Below are 23,085 nucleotides of genomic sequence, written 5' to 3'. Positions count from 1 at the left end.
TGAGATAAAAACTAGAAAGATGGAATACTTGGGGCACATTGTGAGAGGTGAAAAGTACGAACTTTTAAGAAATATCATGCAGGGCAAAATTAAGGGCAAAAGAAGTGTGGGAAGAAGAAAAATATCGTGGCTTCGTAATCTACGTGAATGGTTCGGGTGTAGTTCGATTGAACTTTTTAGGCGCGCTGCTAACAAAGTCGCAGTGGCCATGATGATTTCCAATCTCCGTTAGGAGTGGCACGAGAAGAAGAAGCTGTATGAAATAGGTTATCACTATAGAAAAAGAAATGTATCTAAACATTAAATACTATGCCCATTTAATTCGTGTCTATTAGATTAAATTAAAAATACCGAAAAGAAAATACTACTTGGAAGAATTTATTTGCTTGTTAACATTCGAAGTTCAGTTTTGAAACTGTTTGTTTAGTTGATCTATTATAACTGTGAATGTACAATGTACTTTTGAAATGTGCTGCCGGAAAAATCAATCGGTGTTTGACATTACGGAGGAGGTGACAATATTGACACCACTACCCTGCTATAATCCTATGCTGCCAGTAGTATAAGGAGACTATTATTTTTTGGAATAAGACGTTTCTGCTTGTTAAATTGAATGTACGTAGTAGTTTAATAAATACTAACCCGTATTAAATCTTCATTTACACGTTTACAGTTTTTATTTGTATTATTGATTTTATATTCTCTTTCATTTTATCACACAACTATTTCATAAATTTCTATATTGATCTTTATAATCTTCGTACACTTGCAATGTTATAACATGTTTTTATGCTAAATTCTTTTCAGGCTATTTGAAAAAGGCATATAGTTCATCCAGTTAACTGAAGGAAGTTTGGTAACTTTCTTGAAACGCAACATTACCAAAATGTTGCACTTACAGAAACCTTTTTCAACAACTCATATACGATGACAAAGAGGCGGGTTTGAAATCACATGTCGTTGACGCTATGAGATTATTGAAAACCATAAAAAATATTACTTTCTACCAGAAGATTTCATAAAGTAGAAAGTTAAATAAACAAGTAGTAATATAAGTACATATTTGAACAATCACAAATTGTTAATATATTTTTATTGCACTATAATAAGAATATCTCATCATTATGGTTAACCATTTTTCTCAATAAAAATAGTAGTAAAAATATTGTTTATTTGTAGATAACAAACTGCCCTCATTATGTTTTAAGGTAAACTTTTATTATAGTCCAACAAATTTTTATATTTTGCGTTTTTAACATAAATATATTAACAGTTTGAGAAAATTAACATAAAAGTATAAACAGTTTACACGTTGCTATATTAGGTAAGCCATCTTGGTAATGACAATTTCCTGATTAGTTTTAAATAGAAACTAAGAGAGCTGCTAATCTATCTAGTATAGTAAAAGTAGTTCCGATAAACATGTCACTTAAACAATTCTTTTATCTTTTATCTTTAAAGCCTCTATTCTTTTTTTAACTATCTTGTAAAACATACCGGAAGATTTTTATATGTGTACATCTTATACATCGGTTGTGAATATAACAAAACTCCACTTGATACATTTTACATATTATAAGCCACATAAATTGGATCTAATTGGTCAGCTAGAAAACCATCGCGTAAGTGCATACGTTGTTTTTCGCCACGGGAGTTAATTGGCACAACTCCAGGATCGACTACTACAACAACACCTACGATAAGGTGATGTTCCTCCAAAACGGTATTCGTTACTAAAGGAACGAGGTCTAGAGCCTCGCTTTCATTGCCATCTAATTCTACCACTACGACAAGTAGATTAGTCCAGGTAAATACAGCACTAAAACAAAAAAATATATTTATTTTGGAAAATGAATTATGTACTACTGAGTACGTATATCGCTAACTATAGTACAATAACAAATAAAAAAAACGCCGATGATAGAATTGGTTTTATTCATCTCACTTATTCCACTAAATGGTAGTAATATCAAATAAACTAACGAAACTCAAATAAAAATGATATATTTTACATTTTTTTGTATACACAGTGGCTAAGCATAAAAGATATCTATAATCCAAAAAACCTTAAATTCGCAATATGAATCAGGAGTCACACTAAAAAAGACACACGAGAAATAACATTAGTATATATTGTGAGACTGCATTGGTACTGGCAATAATAAACAATACTAAATATGATCTCGGATTCCAAAAGCGCGCTGTAAAAAATCAGTCAGAGTACTTCTAGACCTAAAAGAATAGACCTGAATAAAAAACATGATCGCTCTGGATAAATAGTAACACTAACATCAAGGCCAACCGAGAAGACCACTTAATAAAAGCTGAAGAACTTTTTATTAAATAACTGAAGCAAACAATTTGAACATTAGTGTTATTGAAAAGAAAGATTATTGTTAGATTAACAAATTATAATGACCATGATTTCTAAATACCAAATTTTATTCACCTAAGCATATTTGAGATTATGTATAGAATGCGAGGCCACATGCACTCTTCAACATCTAAATAAAACATGGGTGACAGAAAACCCACAACATTACTGGAGACAATAAGGCGATTTTAATCACTCATCCTGTCATTCACTGTGTTGAAAATAGCATAATCAATTGTAAAATGCAAAACACATAATAGAGTAAAGATTTAGCACAATATAATCATAATCAACCTATCAAAAACATATAAAGAGAAATAATTCAACCACACAGCTTGTAATACTGTAGGTATTATTATACCTAACCTACCACATGGTCAATCATAATTATAAACTATCAGAAAAGAAAAATAAATCAATGTTATCTGTAACTCGGAGAATAATATAACATATAGTGGAAGATTCACAAGAAGAAATCATAAGCAACCACAGCCTATGCTGTAATGAGTAATAATTAGTAAATTAAATGTATTACCAATACTTACCATTCTGCAATTTTCTTATGGCACCTCAAAACACTATTTTCTATATCTATAGGATGATACCTCATCCCACGTAGCATAATCGTCTCATCAAGAGCACCAACTACAAAAACTGCGTCATGCAATTCGGGTGAGTCGGTAGGTATGACATGATGTGAAGAACCTAAAGATTCATTGTCACTTTCTCTACTAATTATTGTTTCGTCGGTAACAGTATTTTCTGACATTTCTGTTCTTCGTAAAAAGCCTAAATATCCTGTTCTGGCATAAATTTCCCCGGTGTTACCTATAAAGAAAATAAATAAAATTGTTAACTTGATATTGTACTTTATATGACCGGTATATAAAATCATATTTATATGATAATGGTATGGTATTCATAGGTCTAAAAAAAGCCTATGATAGCATACTACTCAGTAGATTGTAGCTTTTAATGAAGGATAACCGCAAGTATACCTATTTATAATATCATATGATTAAGCTAATATTTAAAATAAGATTTTTAATGCTATTGATGTCATTAAGGGCAACTTAAAACACCAATTACAAAAAAATTACATCACCATAAGATGAAAGAAAAATTCGAGATATTGCCTTGGCAAACAGAAAACAACCTCGAAGGATTTTAACGAAAATGAAGCGTCTAGAAGAGTCTAGTAACAATATTTCATCAATGACAACTCGTGGGCGAATACAGGATGTGGGGACCTGTCGCCCTGCAAAAAAAGTCACACCAGCCACGAAGAAAAAAAAAAGGTTCAATGGGCTAAATATTGGACCATTGATGATTGGAATCAGGTAAATAACATTACTTAACATTGTTTTTCTTTTATGTAGTCTACAGTTAAATAATATTAATATTTCAGGTTTGTTCTACGAATCTACCGTGCAGATCCTCATGGATAGAGATAAATTTGTGAGGAGAAGAGCTGGGGAACAGACAAAGCAAATTGTATTGTAAGGACGGTGTAGCACCCCCTAAGCATCATGGTGTGGTCTATCATTAAGCAGTCAAGGAACTGGTAGACTCGATATTATCGAAGGAACAATGCGGCAGGACCAGTATTTGAGAATACTGCAAACACAAATGCTTGCAAACACAAATGCTTCCCCAGGTCCAGGAGTGATTTCTGAATAAGAGTTTTAAGTTTATGCATGACAAAAACAAATTTAATGAAATCAAAACCATAAAGCATCAATTGATCGAGCGTTTAATATAAGTATGGCACAGGAGTGAAACAATTTAAGAAAATTGCCAGAAATGCATAGAAAATATGCCAAGAAGGTGCTGCAAAGAGTGACACTACCAATTACCTATTAGGATTAAGGCATAATTTTAAGTGTTTTCATGTAATAACTCGTTTCTTTTTTAAGATTTGTAAACTGTATTAGGTTCTAAATCACAGTAAAACAGAATTAACTACAAAAATATGTTTTACAGCTCAATTATCATTATTAAACAAAAACAAAAATTTTATGGTGTGGCTCTAATAATTTGATTACCCACTGTAATTTCCTTGTGGAGTTTAAAGAATTATTATAAATATAAAAAGACTGAATAAAGTGCTTTTAAATCCTATATTTAAGCAATGCTCGCAGTGTACAAAAACTTGAAAGTGTTTATACTTTTTAATATTTTTTTGATATTTTTTATGAAAAGCTAATAAGACTACAATTATTAAATATTTGGCTCATACCAATTGTTTGACTAAAAACAAAATTATTGAATTATATTGTTACGACTGTTTCGTGCTAATTATTCCATATAGAAAAAGTCCTTTGACTTAAAAGAAAAAGTATTAAAAAAATGTAGAATGTTAGAGATGTCAACGCAAAATCCCGAAATGTCTAATTATGTCTGGAACGTCACAAAATGTATATATCCACAGAAAGCTGACAGTTAGAGAGCAGTAGTAATTGAGTTTTTGAAGTTAATAGCTGCCATTGTGTAAAAGTGGTAAGCAAGTATTGTATTGTTGTTGGTGTTTGAATAAATTGATTTTAAAGAAGTGTAACATTGGTCACAGCGGTGGGAATGAAAACATATTATATAATTGTTGATGGTTAATACAAGCTCTATTAAATTTGATAAAGAAATAGATATGCCTGGACCCCACGCATGGTTTTTAAAAATGGAAGAGGAAAAGAAGACAAGAAGAGGAAAATAAAAAAGAGAAGCTTGGGCAAGAAGTCGAAAAAATGTGGGGGAGGCGTAGACAAGTAGAGGTAGAAATCATAAATAGTTTATCCCAAATTCACGAAAATTTTAAGTTAGAAATAAGTCAAATTACTAGTAGAATAGAAAAAATAGAATAACAACGGAACAATATAAAACCCGATTTGGAAAATAAATTAATACAAAAACAAAACAATTTAGAAAATAATATAGTACAACATCATAACGACTTTACATCTAATATAGAAAGACAAACAGTTGAGCTAGTTGAGTTAAAAATTGTTACCCAAGCTTCTTTATCTAATATTGTTTCCGGAACTGATGCCGAATGTGAACAAACAGCTTCATCATCGTCCGTCGTCAAATGAACCAGGCACAATTAGAACTAGCAAAATTTTAAACCACCTGTATTCGATAGTCAAACAGGATTGGAAAGTTATCGTTTTCAATTCGAACCTGTAGCTAGAGCAAATGGCTGGACTGAGAAAGAAATTGTAACTCCCTTGGTAGTGTCGCTTCGAGGATAGGCACCAACCCTCTTGCAATTTCTTTTTCAGGATGCACCCAGTTATCCCTCTGTGTCGTTTAAGATTTAGAGACAAAATACGGCCAGCAGGAACTAAAGCAGTTTTTCGAAAGTCAGCTGAAAGCCTGCAAGGATTTGAAGCCGATATTAAAAGATTATTGCATTTGGCGTACCCCAGGCATCTAAAGATTTTCTGGAACAAATTGGTATACGGACATTCATAGATGGACTACAGTATATCGAAATGCAACAAGCTCTCCGATTGCAATATCACAAAATGCTAAATGGAGCACTAATCTCACTACTAGAAATACTAGTAAAGATAGGTCTCTAAGAAATCGATCTTCCACAAGTGACCACAGATATTCAAACAATATCCAGGGAAACAAATAAAAGTCAACACTAAGGGACATGCGTCGATTATATCTAATAAAAGCCCCCAAATTTGGACTTATACTTTAAATAAAAATGAACAGAATTCATTACTTAAGGGCTACGTTGACAATCAAAAAGGCACCTTTATTATTGATACCGGTGGAACCAGATCCGTTATTCGAACCGGATTGCCGAATGGAACACCTAACTAAAATAAAATTTGTTCTTGAGACAGCTTCAGGTCACAATATTCCAATTCATGGAGAGATAACGGCAACCATACAGATTGGTACTACCTTGATAAAACACCTATTTCTTGCAACCGATATTAAAGATAAATGCGTTCTTGGGATGGATATTATGCAGAACAAATTTATCGTAGATCTTGAAAATAAAATTTTGTTTATTGAAAATTAAAAAGTTGTCCTAAATTTGGAAGAATCGATACCTCAAGTATGAGTTATAGTGAGCGAGGATACAGAGATTCCTCAAAATTCTGAAAGTATCGTCCTGGCGAGACTGAGTCAAAAACCTAAAAGTCTACATTTCGGCGATGTGGAAAGCGAGACACTCGTTAGTGACGGAATTTTGATAGCCAGGTGCCTCGTTCACGTAGATGCGCTGATTCCAGTAAGAGTTGCTAATTTGTCTAATTAGCAACTTTCAAATTGAAGAAAAAACAACAAATAGCATTCTGTACCACAATAGAAAAAATAAGCACGTGGGAAAAATATTTGAAAAAGAATACAGCTTCAAGTTACTCAGTAGACGCTAGCCTCGTGAAAAAACATTAAATATATTGATCCCTTAACAACTGAAGAATTAGAAAAATTTAAAGAATTTATGAAAATGAAAACTACGACATTCTTGATTCCGAGAAATTTACATGCCGTACATGGTCTAGTTAAACATGGAATTTATACTGAAGATGCAAGATAAATTCGTCAAGCCCCGTGGAGATTACCATTTGCTAGACAAAAAGAAGTTGAAAATATAATACAAGACATGATAAATGCAGATATCGAACAAGTTTCAGGCCCCTGGTCTTCCCCAATAGTCTTAGTAACCAAGAAATATGGATCTACTCGCTTTTGTGTAGACTACAGATGATTAAACCAAGGTACACAAAAAGACAGTGCCACGAATAGATGATACAATAAACACTTTATCAGGTGCTAAATGGTTTTCGATTCTAGATTGATGATTGAGATAAAATAGTTTTTTCAACCAGCCGTGGTCTCTACAGGTTTCAGGTTCTACCCATTGGTATTTGTAATGCTCCAGCTACGTTTGAACGTCTGATGGAAATGATTTTAAGAATCCGGAAAACATGTTTAGTATATCTTGATAATATAATGATTATGTCCAAAACCTTTGATGAGCATCTGAAAAACTTAAGTGAGGTATTTAACAGATTAAGAAATTCCAGTTTAAAGCTAAATTATAAGAAATGTTCACTAATTTAAAGGGAAGCGTACTAGCTAGGCAATATCGTTTCAGTAGAAAGAATTAAAACCGACCCAGAAAAAATTTCAGTTATTCAAGATTGGCATAAGCCAAGAATAAAAAGGAAATTAGAGGTTTTGTTGGCGTCTTTCCATATTACCGAAAATGAAAGATTTTGGCCGCATTGCTAAGCCCCTTTATCGACTAAGTGAAAACAAAATTAAATTTGACTGGAGATCGGTCAAAATGCCTTCGAAGAGTAAAAAACGACTTACAAAAATACCTATCCTAGCCTATCCACGAGAAGATGACAAATTTCTGTGGGATTGTGATGCATCTCAGCATGACGTAGTATTATCACAAGAACAGGAAGGCGAAGAACATATTTTTGTAAAACAATAGGAAAGGCTGAAAAGAATTATTGCGTTACCAGAAAAGAGGTTCTAGCTATATAAGAAATTGATAATTAATTTTAAGAAGACAGAAGGACAAGTTGCCGGTAGATAGAGAGACTACAATAGTATAACCTGACATCGAAACTATCGGCGTCTCCATAGCAACGCCGATATTCTGTCTAGGCGACCCTATTTGAAACGACAATGCCAGTACTGTAAAAGACCACTACAGTTAAACAGGAAAAAGATAATGATTAGACTTATCTGGAAAACCTTAAAAAGAGTCAAAAGAAAGATAACGACTTAAAAGTCATACGAGTATGTCTTAAAAATGAAGTAAGACCTATTTGGCAGGAAATAACCAAATACAGTGGAATTATAAAGGTGTGTACTGGGTGGAATGGGAATTTCTGTACCTTTCCAGTGGTCTATTATATCGAAAGTGAGAAAGTCCCTATGGAGTACGTACAGTTCAACAAGTGATACTGCTTTGTTGCAAGAACTTCGCAGTAGCCTTTCTGAAGAACATTTTGGAGTCAAAAGAACACTGGCTCAATTGTCGCTAATATGTAGAAGATTGGTGTAAGAAATGCGATTTATGTAATGGTAGAAAAGGTCCTAGAACAGACTTCGTGGTAAAATGGGACAATATCTTTTCGGAGAGCGACTTGCAGTGGATATTGTCGGTCCACTTCCGATGAAAAAGAGAGGAAGTACTTAATGGTCGCAATGGATTATTTTTCAAAATGGTATAAAATTACACCTGTTCTTACTCAAGAAGCGACTACAGTAGCAGAAGTATTCATAACACACGTTGTATCAAGACCCAAGACCTAGAGTTCCTTTAGAGTTACATTCTGATCAAAGACGAAATTTTAAATCCGAATTATGGTAAGAATTAATAAAAATCTTGGGTATTAAAAAAACTCGCACTACGCCTCTCCATCCGCGATTAGACGGAATGATCGAAAGACATAATAGAACTGTTTGTCAATATTTTTCAATATTTGTCACTGATAATCAAAAAGATTGGGATACTTTAATTTCCCTATTCCTGATAGCCTATAGAAGTTCCGAACACGAAGCAACCGGTTATTCTCTATCGATGATGATCACTGGATGACAAATGAATTTTCGTCAAGATCTTATTTTCAGAAGATTGCCTCCCTACGAAGCAGAAAGATTATCCCTGACGTACATCGAAATTTGAAAGAAAAATTGGAAAAAGGCTACGAATTGTAATAAATATATGTAGATTTGTACCTTTTATAATGAAACGATTGAAAAATACTAGCACTGAATTGATATGTTAGAACGACTTTCTGGTGAGTTTTCCTTTATGAATCGAATTTGTGGGAAGTATTATAAAACATAGTGTTAAATTACCTAACTACCAAGTTACACTTGATTCATTCGATATACTTACCAGTAACTAAATGGGCATTAAAGTGATCTCCGTATTCACTTTCATCCCCATATATTGTAAAGTATCCACTCGCATTATGACCACTTTGTACCCAAATCTCTCCCAAATGGGAATCTCCACACTGTCCTTTTGATTCCGGGTTGGCAATAATAACTTTGACTCCGGGTAATAATTTTCCACTTTCCATTAAACACAAACTATGCGGACTACCTCTTTCGACTAGGCTTACTCTATCGTTTCTAAGAGCTCTCAAATCTACATAAACAGTTGACGGTTCAGGACTAGAAGCACCTTGTAAACAAATAGCAACGTTGACTCGACATCCGAATGACGTAGAAACAGCTCTCGGGCTAAGTCCTAACGCACTAAATAATTTTGAAAAACTAGTAGTTAAATTAATTCTTGGTCGTTCTTCGGCTACTACAACACAAGTTCTAACGCACGCTAAGTTGATGCCACGGGTTTTGAGCTGATTGACTGATGAGCCAAGACCTTTTGTGCATAGTTCCATGACTCCATAAGAGCAAAACGTGTCCCTAACTTTGTATTGACTAACGGCAGTAAGCCAAAGAGCGGGGTTAATTTCCACTTCGGATGGTGGAATCAGAATAGAATGGTGACCAGAGTAGATACTGCTTAAACACCTAAAAGATAACAAAATTACATTTTGCTTTAAATTTATACTATTACAAATTTCTATTAGTCAGTTAAAGTTTATGACTCGATCTATTATTGTTGTTTTAAGGCCTAAACATAATAGTTTACCCTGCTATAAATGTTAATATAAACTGGCGCTGTTAAAAAAGGTTAAGTTAAATTCAGCACTATTGGTTTTTTGAAACTATTTCTATTTTATTTTACGACAGTTAAATCATTTATTGTACGTTACTATAATTTACTAATGAGATTTGTTGGGATGCTACTACGCTATTGTTTTGTAATTTTTATATAACTACATAGTAAATAAAGATATTGTAAGTGTTAATAGTAGTGCGAGAAGTACGTATTACTTAGGTTAATTATGCAAGGGAAGATACAAGGGAAGAGAAATCCAGAACGACGCAAAATATCCTGGCTAAGAAATTTGATACCAAAAAAAACCAAATTTATGATCATCTCCAGAAACTTGGATGCACTTGAAAACTCCACCATAACACTGAATACTAAGTCCATTGAAAGAGTGAGTAAATTTAAATACCTGGGATCGTGGCTTTTTAAAGACTGGGCATCGGACAGGGAAGTAAAATGTCGCATTGAGCAAGCTCGACAAGCTTTCGTAAAATTCAAGAAGGTACTGACTTGTTCAGAGTTCGATCTTCAACTGAGACTAAGGTTTACTAAGTGCTACGTGTGGTCAGTGCTGCTATATGGCGTAGAGGGCTGGACACTCAAAACGAGGGATATAAACAGATTAGAAGCTTTCGAAATGTGGCTCTATCGCCGTATCCTAAAAATACCATGGACAGCGAAAATCACAAATATAGATGTCCTTAAAAGAATAAACCAAGAACGCCAACTTTTCGAAACCATCAAGAAAAGGAAAACGGCGTATCTAGGTCACATCATGCGAAATGAAAAATACCAGTTCCTCCAACTTATAATCGAGGGTAAAATTGAAGGCAAGAGAGGAATGGGACGCAAGAAAATGTCCTGGCTCCGAAACATAAGGCAATGGACAGGGATTAACGACATACAATCTCTGATACATATTGCAAGAAATAGAGAATTAATGGAAAATGTGATCGCTAACATCCATTAGTGGATTTGCATCTAAAGAAGAAGAAGAAGAAATTTGAGAGAGTGGTTCGGTTGTAGCTCATTAAAATTATTCAGAAGCGCGGCCAATAAAATTAAAGTAGCGATGGTGATTTCCAACCTCCGATAGGAGAAGGAACCTGAAGAAAAAGAAGTGTTAATAAAAATATTAGCAATATAATATTGCATCTGCAGTTAATCAGTATAAAATATGATAAGAGCTGAGAACTTTTTAACTATTAAATTTAGAAATAATAGACTATTAAGTAAAAAACAATCGAAATATGTGAACTTACCAAAGAGCAAATCCTAGGCCACAATATGGGTCTAAACACAAAGCGATGTGCCTACTTGGATACAACTCACATGCTAGTTTCATACTTTTGCATAGATTCGTAACGGCTGCATGAGACATTTTTATACCGGCGAGCATGCCAGTCGTGGAAACACTAAAATCTAAATATGCCATCATTTCGGCTGTAGGGGCTCTATATGGCACTGGTAATTTTTTCTTAGGCATATCGTCGGTATCCAAAATTAACGGCCATGATTTAATATCGACAACATTGCTGGCTTCTTTTGAACGAAGGAGTTTGATCACAGCCTGAATTGAGATCACTAGAACAGACTTCGAGACATCGACGATCATCCTAAAAACAAAATAGGAATTATTAAATAACGCTGTTTATTAATAATCGTTAATATAAAAACTAAATCTACTTGAAGCCATATTATACCTAACAGTCGGCAGAGTTGTTTGCAAATTCTGTGGATGAGGAGGTCTAATCGTAACTGGTACAGCACCAACGTATAAACATCCATAAAAAGCACATATTAAATCAAGACCAGGCGGGAATATAAGAGCTACGTGGTCGCCTGTATTAATTTTTCCTTTTTCTACAAGCAAATTTCCAATTCTTTCTGCTTTTTTGTGCAGTTCAGAACACGACAGAACTTTAGCTACTGCTCCTTTACTATTTAGTAAAGTAAAAAGAATGTGGTCGGAGGTGCATTGGGCCCTCCATCGAAGTATTTCGGCGATAAATTGTTGCTAAAAATAACACAAATCTGTAATTACAATTATTATAACATAAATATTTAAAATTCAATAATAACATAACGCTTATAAAAAAAGTATTAGTAGATATAAAACAGAAATATAAAAAATAGCAACTGTAGAAATGATTATTAAGATGAAGCAGGAAGTACGAACATCAGAAGGAAATAATAAATAAAAAAAACGAAGTCAAGTGGAAATATCGGATATGAGAATTAATCCTCGGATTACGATGAGCAGCTTTAATGGACATGGAATAAACATAAATATAAAAATTACTATTTGCAGATCCATATTCCACCATTTTTCAATGATTTAATCTTTAAACACCACTTAATTTAATAATAGAAACATATAAAAAGTAACCACACTAAAGCAGGAAATTATCATGGTAAAGAAATTCGAACTGCAATAAAGAACTAGTGCGTTGATTAATGTTTAAACCTATTTTACCATAAATGTTTCAGCTATATAAAAACTATAAATTTTCTCAGACTTTATGTAATTTATATAATTACATTAAAGAATATAAAAAAAGAAGAAAAACAAAAGGATCTTGCTACTTCATCGTTTATTGGAGATGTTTCGTATATGAATCCATACACACCATCAGTTCATCTAAAAGTAATTAAATGAGCTTACATCCATAGAGAAAATTACAGAGGATATCTTTCAGCTTCAAGTTTTTTTTTAAATTTGCAAAGAACAGAAGTATATAAAAATTGTGTAATCAAACAGTATCCTCCTAAGTCCATAGGTGCAGCCAGCTGGACAATGTTTACTAATTTATTACACGGTGACTATTCGGGTTGGGTATCGCTGCGTATTATATTGCAGCTTATTGGACTTCCTATTTATCAGTAAAATTTACTCATTTGAAAAATTTGACAATAGCGCCTACTTCGTTAGTTTGTTGTTACATGTGGTTAAACTTGTGAGGTTATTGTGGCGGCTCCACAAAAATACAGTAAGTTGTAGTTTTTTTCTGTACTTTAAAATATTGATTGTTTTTAATGTACTTTTTTACTTGATGTTTGGACGTATTTGTGGTAAATATATATTAGAAAATAATTACAACTGGTCACGTCAGAGGTCCTCTGAACTTTTTGTCAACTATTCTGGACATTGGGACTTAGCAAAATAGAAAAATAGGTTACCATACTCACGTTTTTTACGTTTAGTTACAGATAGAAAAAGAATATTGACAAAACACGAATTGGAGGCTATTTTGGCAGATAGCGATTTTTTCCTCAGTGAAGATAGCGATAATAATTGTAGCGAAAACGAAAATGTTTCTGAAAATCTTTCAAATGTTTTTCATGAAAACGAAAATAATGCCCTAATAATAATTTAGAAAATGATTCAGATTCGGAGTGCGATTCTGCCGATCATACTCGTTTACGGCGTTGGGAGAAACTCCAAGAAACGGAACAAATAGATGATATTAAGAATAGGTGAACTGAAAATATTTTTAAAACTCAAGATTTCGACGTCGCCGATACACAGACAGCTAACGAATATCACGAATTCTGGACACCATTGGATTATTTTTCTAAGTATTTTCCTGGTCAGTTTTGGGAAAACTTGTCTTCAACAAGTAACACACGAGCTATGCGAGCAAACGAAAAGAAAAACCTAAGATCAACTTGGAAGGAATTCAAGAAACTAACGGATATTCATATTTTGATGGTAATTTTTGGATTACCGCGTTTACGTCTCTATTTCATGAAAGGAATTGAAATTCCTATTATTACTCATCTTCTCCTTCTCCGAAATAGAATCTACAAGTTACGAATTTTTTTACACGTTGTAGACAACTGTGCAGTTTACTCTTCAGAGGAGACCAAAAAGACAAATAAATTTTGGAAAGTTCAGCCTATTCTATATGTACGAAGTAAATGTATCACTCTTTGAAGATCTCTCGAGTTGTCAGTCGACGAACAAATGATTCCGTTCACTGGCACCACTAGTCTACGATAGTATGTCAAGAACAAACCTAATTCTGTAGGTTTAAAGAATTTTGTGTTTAATCCAAAAAAGGGCTAGTCTTGGATTTCTTTATTTATCAAGGTGCAAACTTTTAGCCTGATGCTGCTCATGACAAATCCTTGGGCGCTGAAGGCTCTGTCGTAAAAAAATCGTAGACTAACTTGTGCCCAGGAACAACAATTTACTTTGACAGATATTTCACCTCCATTACTTTACTCGATTATTTATTAGAAAAAGAAATACTTGGTCTTGGTACCATTATGAATAATCTAATTCCACCAGTACCTACTTGGGAGCAAATTAAAAAAATATTCTGCTTTACTAAAAGAAGGCAGAACGTCCCATGAAGAATGGGTATGCGGTGATAATAAAGTATCTATTTTGAAATAGATGGACAATAGATCTGTGACAATGGCTTCTACATCTGCAGGTTATTTGCCATTGGCTGACGTACTAAGATGAGATAAAAAAAATCAAAGTACATTCTGGTGCCTTATCCAAATACAATTGCTAAATACATCAGTAAATGGGAGGCGTGGATTTGTGTGACAGATTTATTTTATATTATAGAATATGTATGTGTATTAAAAAAATGGCCTCTACATGTCTCTTCTCACTTTATTAATCTTGCATTGACCAATTCGTATATAGAGTATCGTCAGGATAGTGCAGCGTTTGGGGATAAGAGATCAAAGATAATGGATTTACTGGAATTTAAGCTTTATGTTGGAAGGTCACTAGCTCTGCGTAGCAAGCCTACAAGCGGGAGACAAGCTAGTGCGACATCTGAAGATGAAGAACCCATAATTCCACTAAAAAAATCTAAAGTTGTCCAGTTACCGCCTATAGATGTAAGAAAAACCAGTACTGATCATTGGCCAATATGCTCTGTCAGCAATAGAAATTCTTACATGCGTTGCTGAAACCCTGGATGAACTAAGAAGCCCAGATTGTATTGTACAAAATGCAATATGTACTTGTGTATTTCTCCTGAACAAGAATGTTTTTCTCAGTTTCATACTTAAATTATATGAAAGTTAAGTTCTGACATGTTGTACTTTCTAACATGGAGGACAGACAGAATCCCAAAACACTAATAGTATGATTTAATGATCGTTCTTAAAATTTATATTTAACTTTAGGTAGCGTGGTATGGCTACATTGTTTTAAATTAAAGGAAAAGAAAATGGTTACTAGCGTATTCACGACGTTGTCTCTTGAACTTGTAACAAAGAAAGAGAAATCAACAAGCTCTTGCTTTATAATGTGTAACCGATTTTTATCCAGACACCTCACGATCAAGAAACGCCATTTAGTTTGACTACGAAAAAAAGGCGGTAATTTCAAAAAGATGATCATAACGAGGCACTACTACTAGTAATGTGACTACTTCGCTACAATAAATGAAGTATGCAATGCTTCCTGCATCTCTATCATTATATTAGATATCGACATAAGAATACCAGATGAGGACACAGTTTATGCTAAAAACCTTAGTAATTATTCTGAGGTTCACTACACCAATCAAATCAAGGACTATGTATGTAAAATTTATATATGTATATATTTTTTATTTAATTATTTATATACCTATTATATATTTATTTATTTAAAAGAATATATATATATATATATATATATATATATATATATATATATATATAACGAACAGATACTCAATACAGATCTGTTATCAGTTTTCATTGTAGTTTTAAATGCTTGGCTGTAGAGACACAAATAAGAAAACCTAGTAGAAGCTAAACCATAAAGTAAGGAATACATACCTTTTTCGAAGAGTCACCTTCTTCGTCAAGAAGTCCTCCAACTTCTCTTCCTTGTGCGCTAGCAAGTCTATTCCCTTGAACAAGATTTCCGACGATAACAGACGCTGGTCCCACGTCTGAAACACATTCCGTTGCTGAAACGCAGAAAGGACAACATGCTGTAGCACTCAAGCAAAAAGCTTTTTGGTTTATGTTAGTTGATCAAAAGGGTGTGTATGTGAAAATAAATGAAAATAGAGAAACTTGGTTAGATTAAAAATAAGACTACTAAATATAGTACAGCTTTGGTTTGGTAATGTAGTAATAATAAGTAAGAACTCGTATTTAATTGTAAGTACGAAGATTTATTAAGATCTAACTACCCTAAACTGGTTCCGTTGATAAAGAAAATATTGCGTTATAGTTACGAAGAATAATTTATTAGAAGTGTCAGTGTAGAGTTTTAAGTAAAAAACCAAACCAATTAACTTCTAAAAGTACAATGTCGACCGAAATGGGAGAAATTAAATAATTGCAGTATTAATCCATGATCAAGTACCTGTATTGGAAGTGGTTAAGAAATAAGCACATTTACCATGATATGGTTAATACCCTTGGCGATCCATGTCCTTCGCATACGTCTAAGAAAAATTGGATTACAAGCTTAAAAAGAGGTAAATTCTCCATTGTAGATCAAGACCGATCGAAAAGGCCTGTTTCTGTATCTACCCCTGTAAATATTGATGCAGTTTATGACAATACTTCATCTCAGATTATCGAATTGGGCTACACCGAATACCTGAGGCACTTAATATTTTACATGATCGCATTCATCATATTGATTACGTCGGAGATTAGGAGAAAAACTTTTGCAAAGTGGATCCCCAACTGTCTGAATGTTGACCAGAAGCGTGCAATGGTAGAAGCATCGCGTTCGATTTGTGCCAGGTTTGAAAGGGATACTAACTTTTTAAGCCATGTTGTTACTATATAAAATATTTCTACGACACAGAAACAAAGTAGTAATAGATGGATAGAGATATCGTGGTTTTTCCTAGACTAAAACCAAAAAAAATTCGTGGTCAAAAATCTGCTAGAAAAGTTCTTATAATTTTCGAGAAAAAATTGTGGAGAGAAAACCGAAAAGTCAAAAGCTATTTTGATTTTGCAAAAAAAATTCGTAATTTAGGGTTCGAATTACTCTAGCATCCAGCTTATTCAGCAGAACTGGAACCATCCGCCCATCAAGTCTTTCTTCAACTCAAAAAAAATTTAAAAGGTTCTTAATTTTCTTCCAATGAAGGCCTGCCAGAAGCTGTGGAGGCTTGGTTTGAACAATAAAATAAAATTTATTTTTGAAAGGTTTAGATGCGTTGTAGAATCGGTGTAATAAATGTAGTCAATTAAGAGTAAAGTAAGTTTAATAATAAAAGGCTTTGACTTTCAAATTTTGTTTGCTTATAGTAGGCTAAGAAAGTTTCAATACTCCTTATACAACGATATTTTATCTTCAAGAATCTAGTAACACTTTTTTTCACTCCACTTAAACAGATTAAACGTAACTTTTAATTTCAACAATTTTTATTTTTAATATTTTATGGGGTGAAAAATTAAATCATTTTACTAAAAATAAATTTAGAAATAACTTTTAAATTATTATAATTTGTTAGGATACTTTGTTAAAGGCTATATTCCTATTTGTTGCTGCTATACAGATAAAGTACAAAAACTTGATTAAGTAATATATCTTAATTTCAACTTATTTGTTTTATTAGTAGAAGTTTTATTTGCCATAAACCAAGAATAAATATTGGCACTGAAAACTAAGATTTTAGATCAAAAATAGAAACATAGTCTTATTTTAAGAAAATATTGTGGTGCACTTAACAAATAGTCATCACTAGTTCTTTAAAAATTAATATATCCATAACGATGTTGAAGTATATGAGTATAGCACAGGTCTTTTTATATTAAAGAACTAATAACCCGGTATATATATATATATATATATATATATATATATATATATATATATATATATATATATATATATAATTTGTACAAAAGTAATTGTACAAAAAGAAACAGTAGATTCTACACTTTAAAATATTACGATTTAAGCCAAATTGCTTTAATAAAATGTTGATATTAAGAAAGATAGGTGGTAAAGTTCAAATTTAAAATTTTATTTTTTGCTATAATTTTTAATGTTTGTAAACATTTATGTATAAAAATTTACAACTGGGTACTTTTAAATATGAGAAATTATAATTTGATGCACACTTTGATGTAGCCGATAGAGGGCGCCACATATGCTACATATGTGACATAAATTTGCACCAAACGTTTTTGCTCTTTAAGTTACCTTATTTGTGACAAAAAATGTTAAAGATACTTTATTTTAACAAAAAAAAAAGGTATACCAGTCAATAACTTCAAAACTCAACAGTTTTCGAGATAATCGCATTTTACAAATCAGCTGCATAATTCTGATTTAAGGCAATTACTCCAGGCAACGAAGGAAAAATAGACAAAAACATTAATACTTCTGAATTTTGGTATAAAATAACTTTAAATAAAGTTAGTAGTTAACGAAATATTAAATACAATAAATATATCAGAAGGATAATTAATAATGGGATTTGACAAAATAACAGAATAATAAGATTTTACATCAAGCATTTTACGTTTTATGTTAAATTAAAGCCATAATCAAAACATTTTGTTTAGAAATCAAACTAAGAAATAGTTAAACTAAATAACATAACTTTTTGTGAAAGTAACTGTTCTATATGTCCACCATTTTCTTTAATTCATCTGTCAATATATTCCTTAAAGATCGTCTCATATGAAATAGCATCATTGGTTCTAAAGAAACTGTTGCAGTATTTATTACTTCCCATAGTTGGTTGCGAATGAATATGGGATTCTTATAAACACGTTGATTTAATGCGCCCCATATACCAAAATCAAGCGGATTAAATTCTGGGCTACGTGGTGGCTGTAATGTATAATGGATGAATATATTCTTTTGGTTACATATCCAAATCTTATGGTATATTGTGGAACTACATCTAATTTGTCGCAGAGGTTAAATAATATATTAAACTGTAATGTATCTCGTTCATTGGTTACTTGTATACCTGTGGAACTAAATTGCCTGTGTGTTTACTGTGTAATGAATAATAAGTATTCTTTAGGGATTTTTTATGAATTAAATAATTATATCAATATCCCACCACAATTCCAAGGAATATGACTACCACGACCAATTCAACGTTCAGAAAAGTTGTATTTAAGTATGTTCTCACTGCCTTCTCTCTAGAATGTGGAGGTATACCATCTTGCATAAACCACATATTTTGGGTTTTCAGCATTTTACAATACAGAAAAAGTAATACAACGCCAGTATAAAAGCTTAAGAAGCGATAGAAAAGGGAAATTGTAAACATAATGACGGCCAACGTCTGAATACGGACACGGCACCTAAAGAAGATGAAGAATCTTTTCTCCAATAAGACATTTAGCAGCCATAACAAAGCATTTTGTGATGTAACATTATCATCTTTAAGTTATTTTAATAAGAATAAACTATGAATTATACTTATCTACAGATATTCAATGCTTTGCCGCACAAATATTATTATGCAGCTGACTTATAAAATGCGATTATCTCGAAAATGGTTACATTTTGAGGTTACTAACAAGTATACCTTTTCTTTGTAGAAATAATGTATATTTAATATTTTTTAACACAAATACAGGTAACTTATAGAGCAAAAAAGTTAAGCGCATATTTATGCCACACATGTGACATATGTGCCGCCCTCTATCAGTTACATTAAAGTATGAATAAAATTATAATTTATCCTAATCAAAAGCATTCAATTGTAAATTTTTGCCTAAAAATATTTACAAACGTAAAAGTTATAGCAAAAAATAAAATTTTAAATTCCCACTTAACACCCTGTATCTTTCTTAATATAAACATTTTATTAAAGCAAGTTGGCTTAAATCGTAATATTTTAAAGTACAGAATCTACGGTTTCTGTTTGTACAATTACTTAAGGACCACCCTGTATATATATATATATAAACAGATGTTGACAGTTTGTAACAGTCAGTTTTTTAGGTTTATAGTTGTCGTATTAAATATTGTAAACAAGTTGGTGTTGAATTAAGATATTTTCAAGAAGTGTAACATTGGTGACAGCGGTGGAATCAAAGAAATATTTAAATTGTTAATGGAAAATACAAGATCTACTGATTTTGATAACGAAATGGATACGTTCAGACCCCCCGCATGGTTTTAAAAATGGAAGAAGAAAAGGAGAAGCGTAGGCAAGAAGAGAAAAAGCTTAAACAACAAGAGGAAGAGAAACGTAGGCAAGAAGAGAAAAAGCTCAGACAACGAAAGGAAGGGAAACGTAGGCAAGAAGAGAAAAAGCTTAGACAAGAAGAGGAGGAGATATGTATATAAGAGGAAGGAGAGAGACTTAGTAAAGTAGAGGTTAAAATCATGAATGGTTTATCCCAAATTCATGAAAACTTTAAGTTACAGGTAAGTGAAATTACTAGTAGAATAGATCAATTAGAAGAACAACAAAATTGTATAAAAAAAGATTTAAAAAATCAAGTAGTACAACAAAACTATTTAGTAATTACTATTTAAATGGGAATAAGCCACAATTAAAGGTTAAAGTACGTTTATTGACGTTTCAATTTCCACTTCGGAAATCGTTCTCAGATAAGACTTTAAATATAGTCAAGACAAAATTAGAGAGTGATGATACATTGGCAACTAGAACAAGACTAAACGTATCAGCTATAATGAAGTTAATAACATTATGTACTGATAATACATATTTCCAACTAAATAATGAATTCTATAAACAAAATTTTGGTCTAGCAATGGGCTCTAGTTTATCTCCATTATTAGAAGATATATTTATGGAATTATTTTGTTTGTATTTTGAGAACGATTTCCGAAGTGGAAATTGAAACGTCAATAAACGTACTTTAACCTTTAATTGTGGCTTATTCCCACTTAAATAGTAATTACTTTAAAATGCCACAAGAAAATAGCTTCAGAACAATATTAAAACTATTTAGAAAATAAAATAGAACAAGAGCAAAATGATTTAAAATTTAATTTAGAAAGACAAATAGTTGAATTAGAAAGAAAAAAATAATACCCAAGTTTCTTTATCTAACATTGTTTCAGTAACTAATGTCTAAATTGAACAAACAGATTTATCATCTTCCATACTTGAACCAGCCACAATCAGGACGAGCAAAATTTTAAAACCACCCGCATTCGATGGTCAATTAAGGATGATCATTCGAGGATAGTAGAAAGGAAATGGGAGGATATCGGATATGGGGTAGGCACGAGAGTAGTCCGGATACAAGCAAACCAGTTTGTTGTACCTGTCGATTTGTAAAACCAGTTTGTTGCACCTGTCGATTTTTAAAACCTGTCGATTTGTAAAACCAGTTTGTTGCACCTGTCGATTTGTATCACATGAGAGAATATCGAATATGGGGTTGGCATGAGAGGATTATAAAACTATTGTGATGATATTTATTTAACTGTTGTCTTTATTCAATTTATAATGTCTTTATTAAAAGGTTCTTATTTTAATTTATTAAAAAGCACGATAACTTATATTAATTTATTTAACTACTCAATAATACATAATTTATTTAAAGGCGAACGTGACAATTAAATCGCGGACGCGAGTCTTCAGATTTAACTGTCCCTTCCAAATAAAATGTCCTGTTAATATATGCCAGTGCCGTTAGCTAGAACCATCGGCAGCCTTCTCGACTAGCGGCGAAATTATAACGGTAAAGGCAAACGGGTATGTTCACATCGGTTCGACCGTTTTTCTGGGAGGTCCCTTCAGGTAAATAGAAGCCTCTCGTAAAATCTAAAACATAAACATGTGAATAAAAACATGTTTACAGGTTAAAACAATGACTCATATTTTTACGTAACATTGCCCCCCTCTCAAAAGATGGTTCCTCCTGGAACCTTGTCGGGACTAGAACTGGAACGGTATGCTGGTATCGGCAACTGGACCCTCTTTTACAACTTCCAGTTGTATAAAAATGACAAGGGACGGTTTTCTCTCCGCACCAGTAACTATGCGGATTGCAACAGACTAACACCTGGACTTCGGTGTCTTTATGGATCTCCTCCACCATATTTCGGATAACCCTCCAATCTAATTGGCGGCACTCCAACTTTGGCATGGCTAACTTTTGCTTTGCACGTCGGACTCTAGTACGTGCTCTCTCAATTGAAGTAAGGCTTCCCATACATCTCGGTAGGTAGGTTGGTCACGGGCAGTGTCTTTTGTTACCAGGTAAAAAAGGTAACGTGATGCATCTTGGAGTTTCAAGGTTTTACCGGGAGCTGGCACCTGGCATTGAAGTTCTGCAACTCGACCAAACTTCCTTCGAAAGACGGATGCCAACCCTGGTGCGTTTTTGATACTGGCCGGGATGGTAAGGGCCAGCGAGTAGTCATCGGGGAGCGCGAGTAGATCTTCATTCGCATCAACCATTTAAGGGCGGCATGGTCGGTTCGGATTAGAAACTTCCTACCATAAAGGTATTGATAGAAGTGCTCTACTGATTTTACTACTGCTAGAAGTTCTCTTCTCGTGACACAATAATTCCGCTCAGGTTTTGAAAGAACTTTACTAAAATATCCGAGGACTCGTTCCTGTCCTCCTTGAATCTGAGACAGCACTCCTCCAATTCCCACATTACTTGCATCTGTATCTAAGATGAACTCTCCTTCTGGTAGTGGATACCCTAAAATTGGTGCTGTTATTAAATGCTTTTTCAAGGTCTCAAAGGCATTTTGGCAGTCTGTATCCCAGCGGTAATCTCTTGCTTCCTCCGTAAGTCGCGTTAATGGCTTAGCGATATCTGCAAACTTCTTAATAAACCTCCGGTAGTAAGTACATAGTCCAAGAAAACTTCTCACTTGATGTTTGTCAGTTGGTTTTGGCCATTCCTTAATGGAATCGATTTTTCCCTTATCCACGGCCACTCCTTCTTTACTGACTATATGACCCAGATAATTGACTCTACCTTGAAATAGCTGGCACTTCTTGGGGTTTAGCATCAATTGGGCAGCTTTAAGTCGATTAAAAACGTTTTCTAAATTCCTCAAATGATCTTCGAATGTCTCCCCAAGACGATTATGTCATCTAAATAAACCAGGCATGTTTTCCAAGATAACCCT

At 33.2% G+C, this 23,085-nt stretch overlaps 1 protein-coding gene and 1 long non-coding RNA gene across 10 annotated transcripts in view; one reads left to right on the top strand and one right to left on the bottom strand.

The window, feature by feature from the left end:
* LOC140447705 (uncharacterized) overlaps window positions 1-23,085 on the top strand; it is a 96,357-nt gene that overhangs the window by 7,432 nt on the left and 65,840 nt on the right. The window lies entirely within an intron of this gene.
* The window catches only part of DIP2 (disco-interacting protein 2), a 1,036,664-nt gene continuing 1,015,142 nt past the window's right edge, over window positions 1,564-23,085 (bottom strand). For 8 of the 9 annotated variants that reach the window (XM_072540500.1, XM_072540502.1, XM_072540503.1 and 5 more), the window contains 6 exons: window positions 15,846-15,979; window positions 11,753-12,066; window positions 11,312-11,665; window positions 9,261-9,904; window positions 2,920-3,202; window positions 1,564-1,819 (listed from right to left, as the gene is read on the bottom strand). In XM_072540500.1, the coding sequence (XP_072396601.1) occupies window positions 1,567-1,819; window positions 2,920-3,202; window positions 9,261-9,904; window positions 11,312-11,665; window positions 11,753-12,066; window positions 15,846-15,979 (1,982 nt within the window). In that variant the 3' untranslated portion in view covers window positions 1,564-1,566. The remainder of the gene's footprint in view (window positions 1,820-2,919; window positions 3,203-9,260; window positions 9,905-11,311; window positions 11,666-11,752; window positions 12,067-15,845; window positions 15,980-23,085) is intronic. The other variant, XM_072540501.1, reaches the window with a different exon arrangement.

Source organism: Diabrotica undecimpunctata, chromosome 8 (assembly GCF_040954645.1).
Source record: "Diabrotica undecimpunctata isolate CICGRU chromosome 8, icDiaUnde3, whole genome shotgun sequence".
Taxonomy (NCBI): Eukaryota; Metazoa; Arthropoda; class Insecta; order Coleoptera; family Chrysomelidae; genus Diabrotica; species Diabrotica undecimpunctata.
The sequence above is the reverse complement of the archived record's forward strand: the minus strand, read 5'-3'. Positions and strand labels throughout refer to the sequence as shown.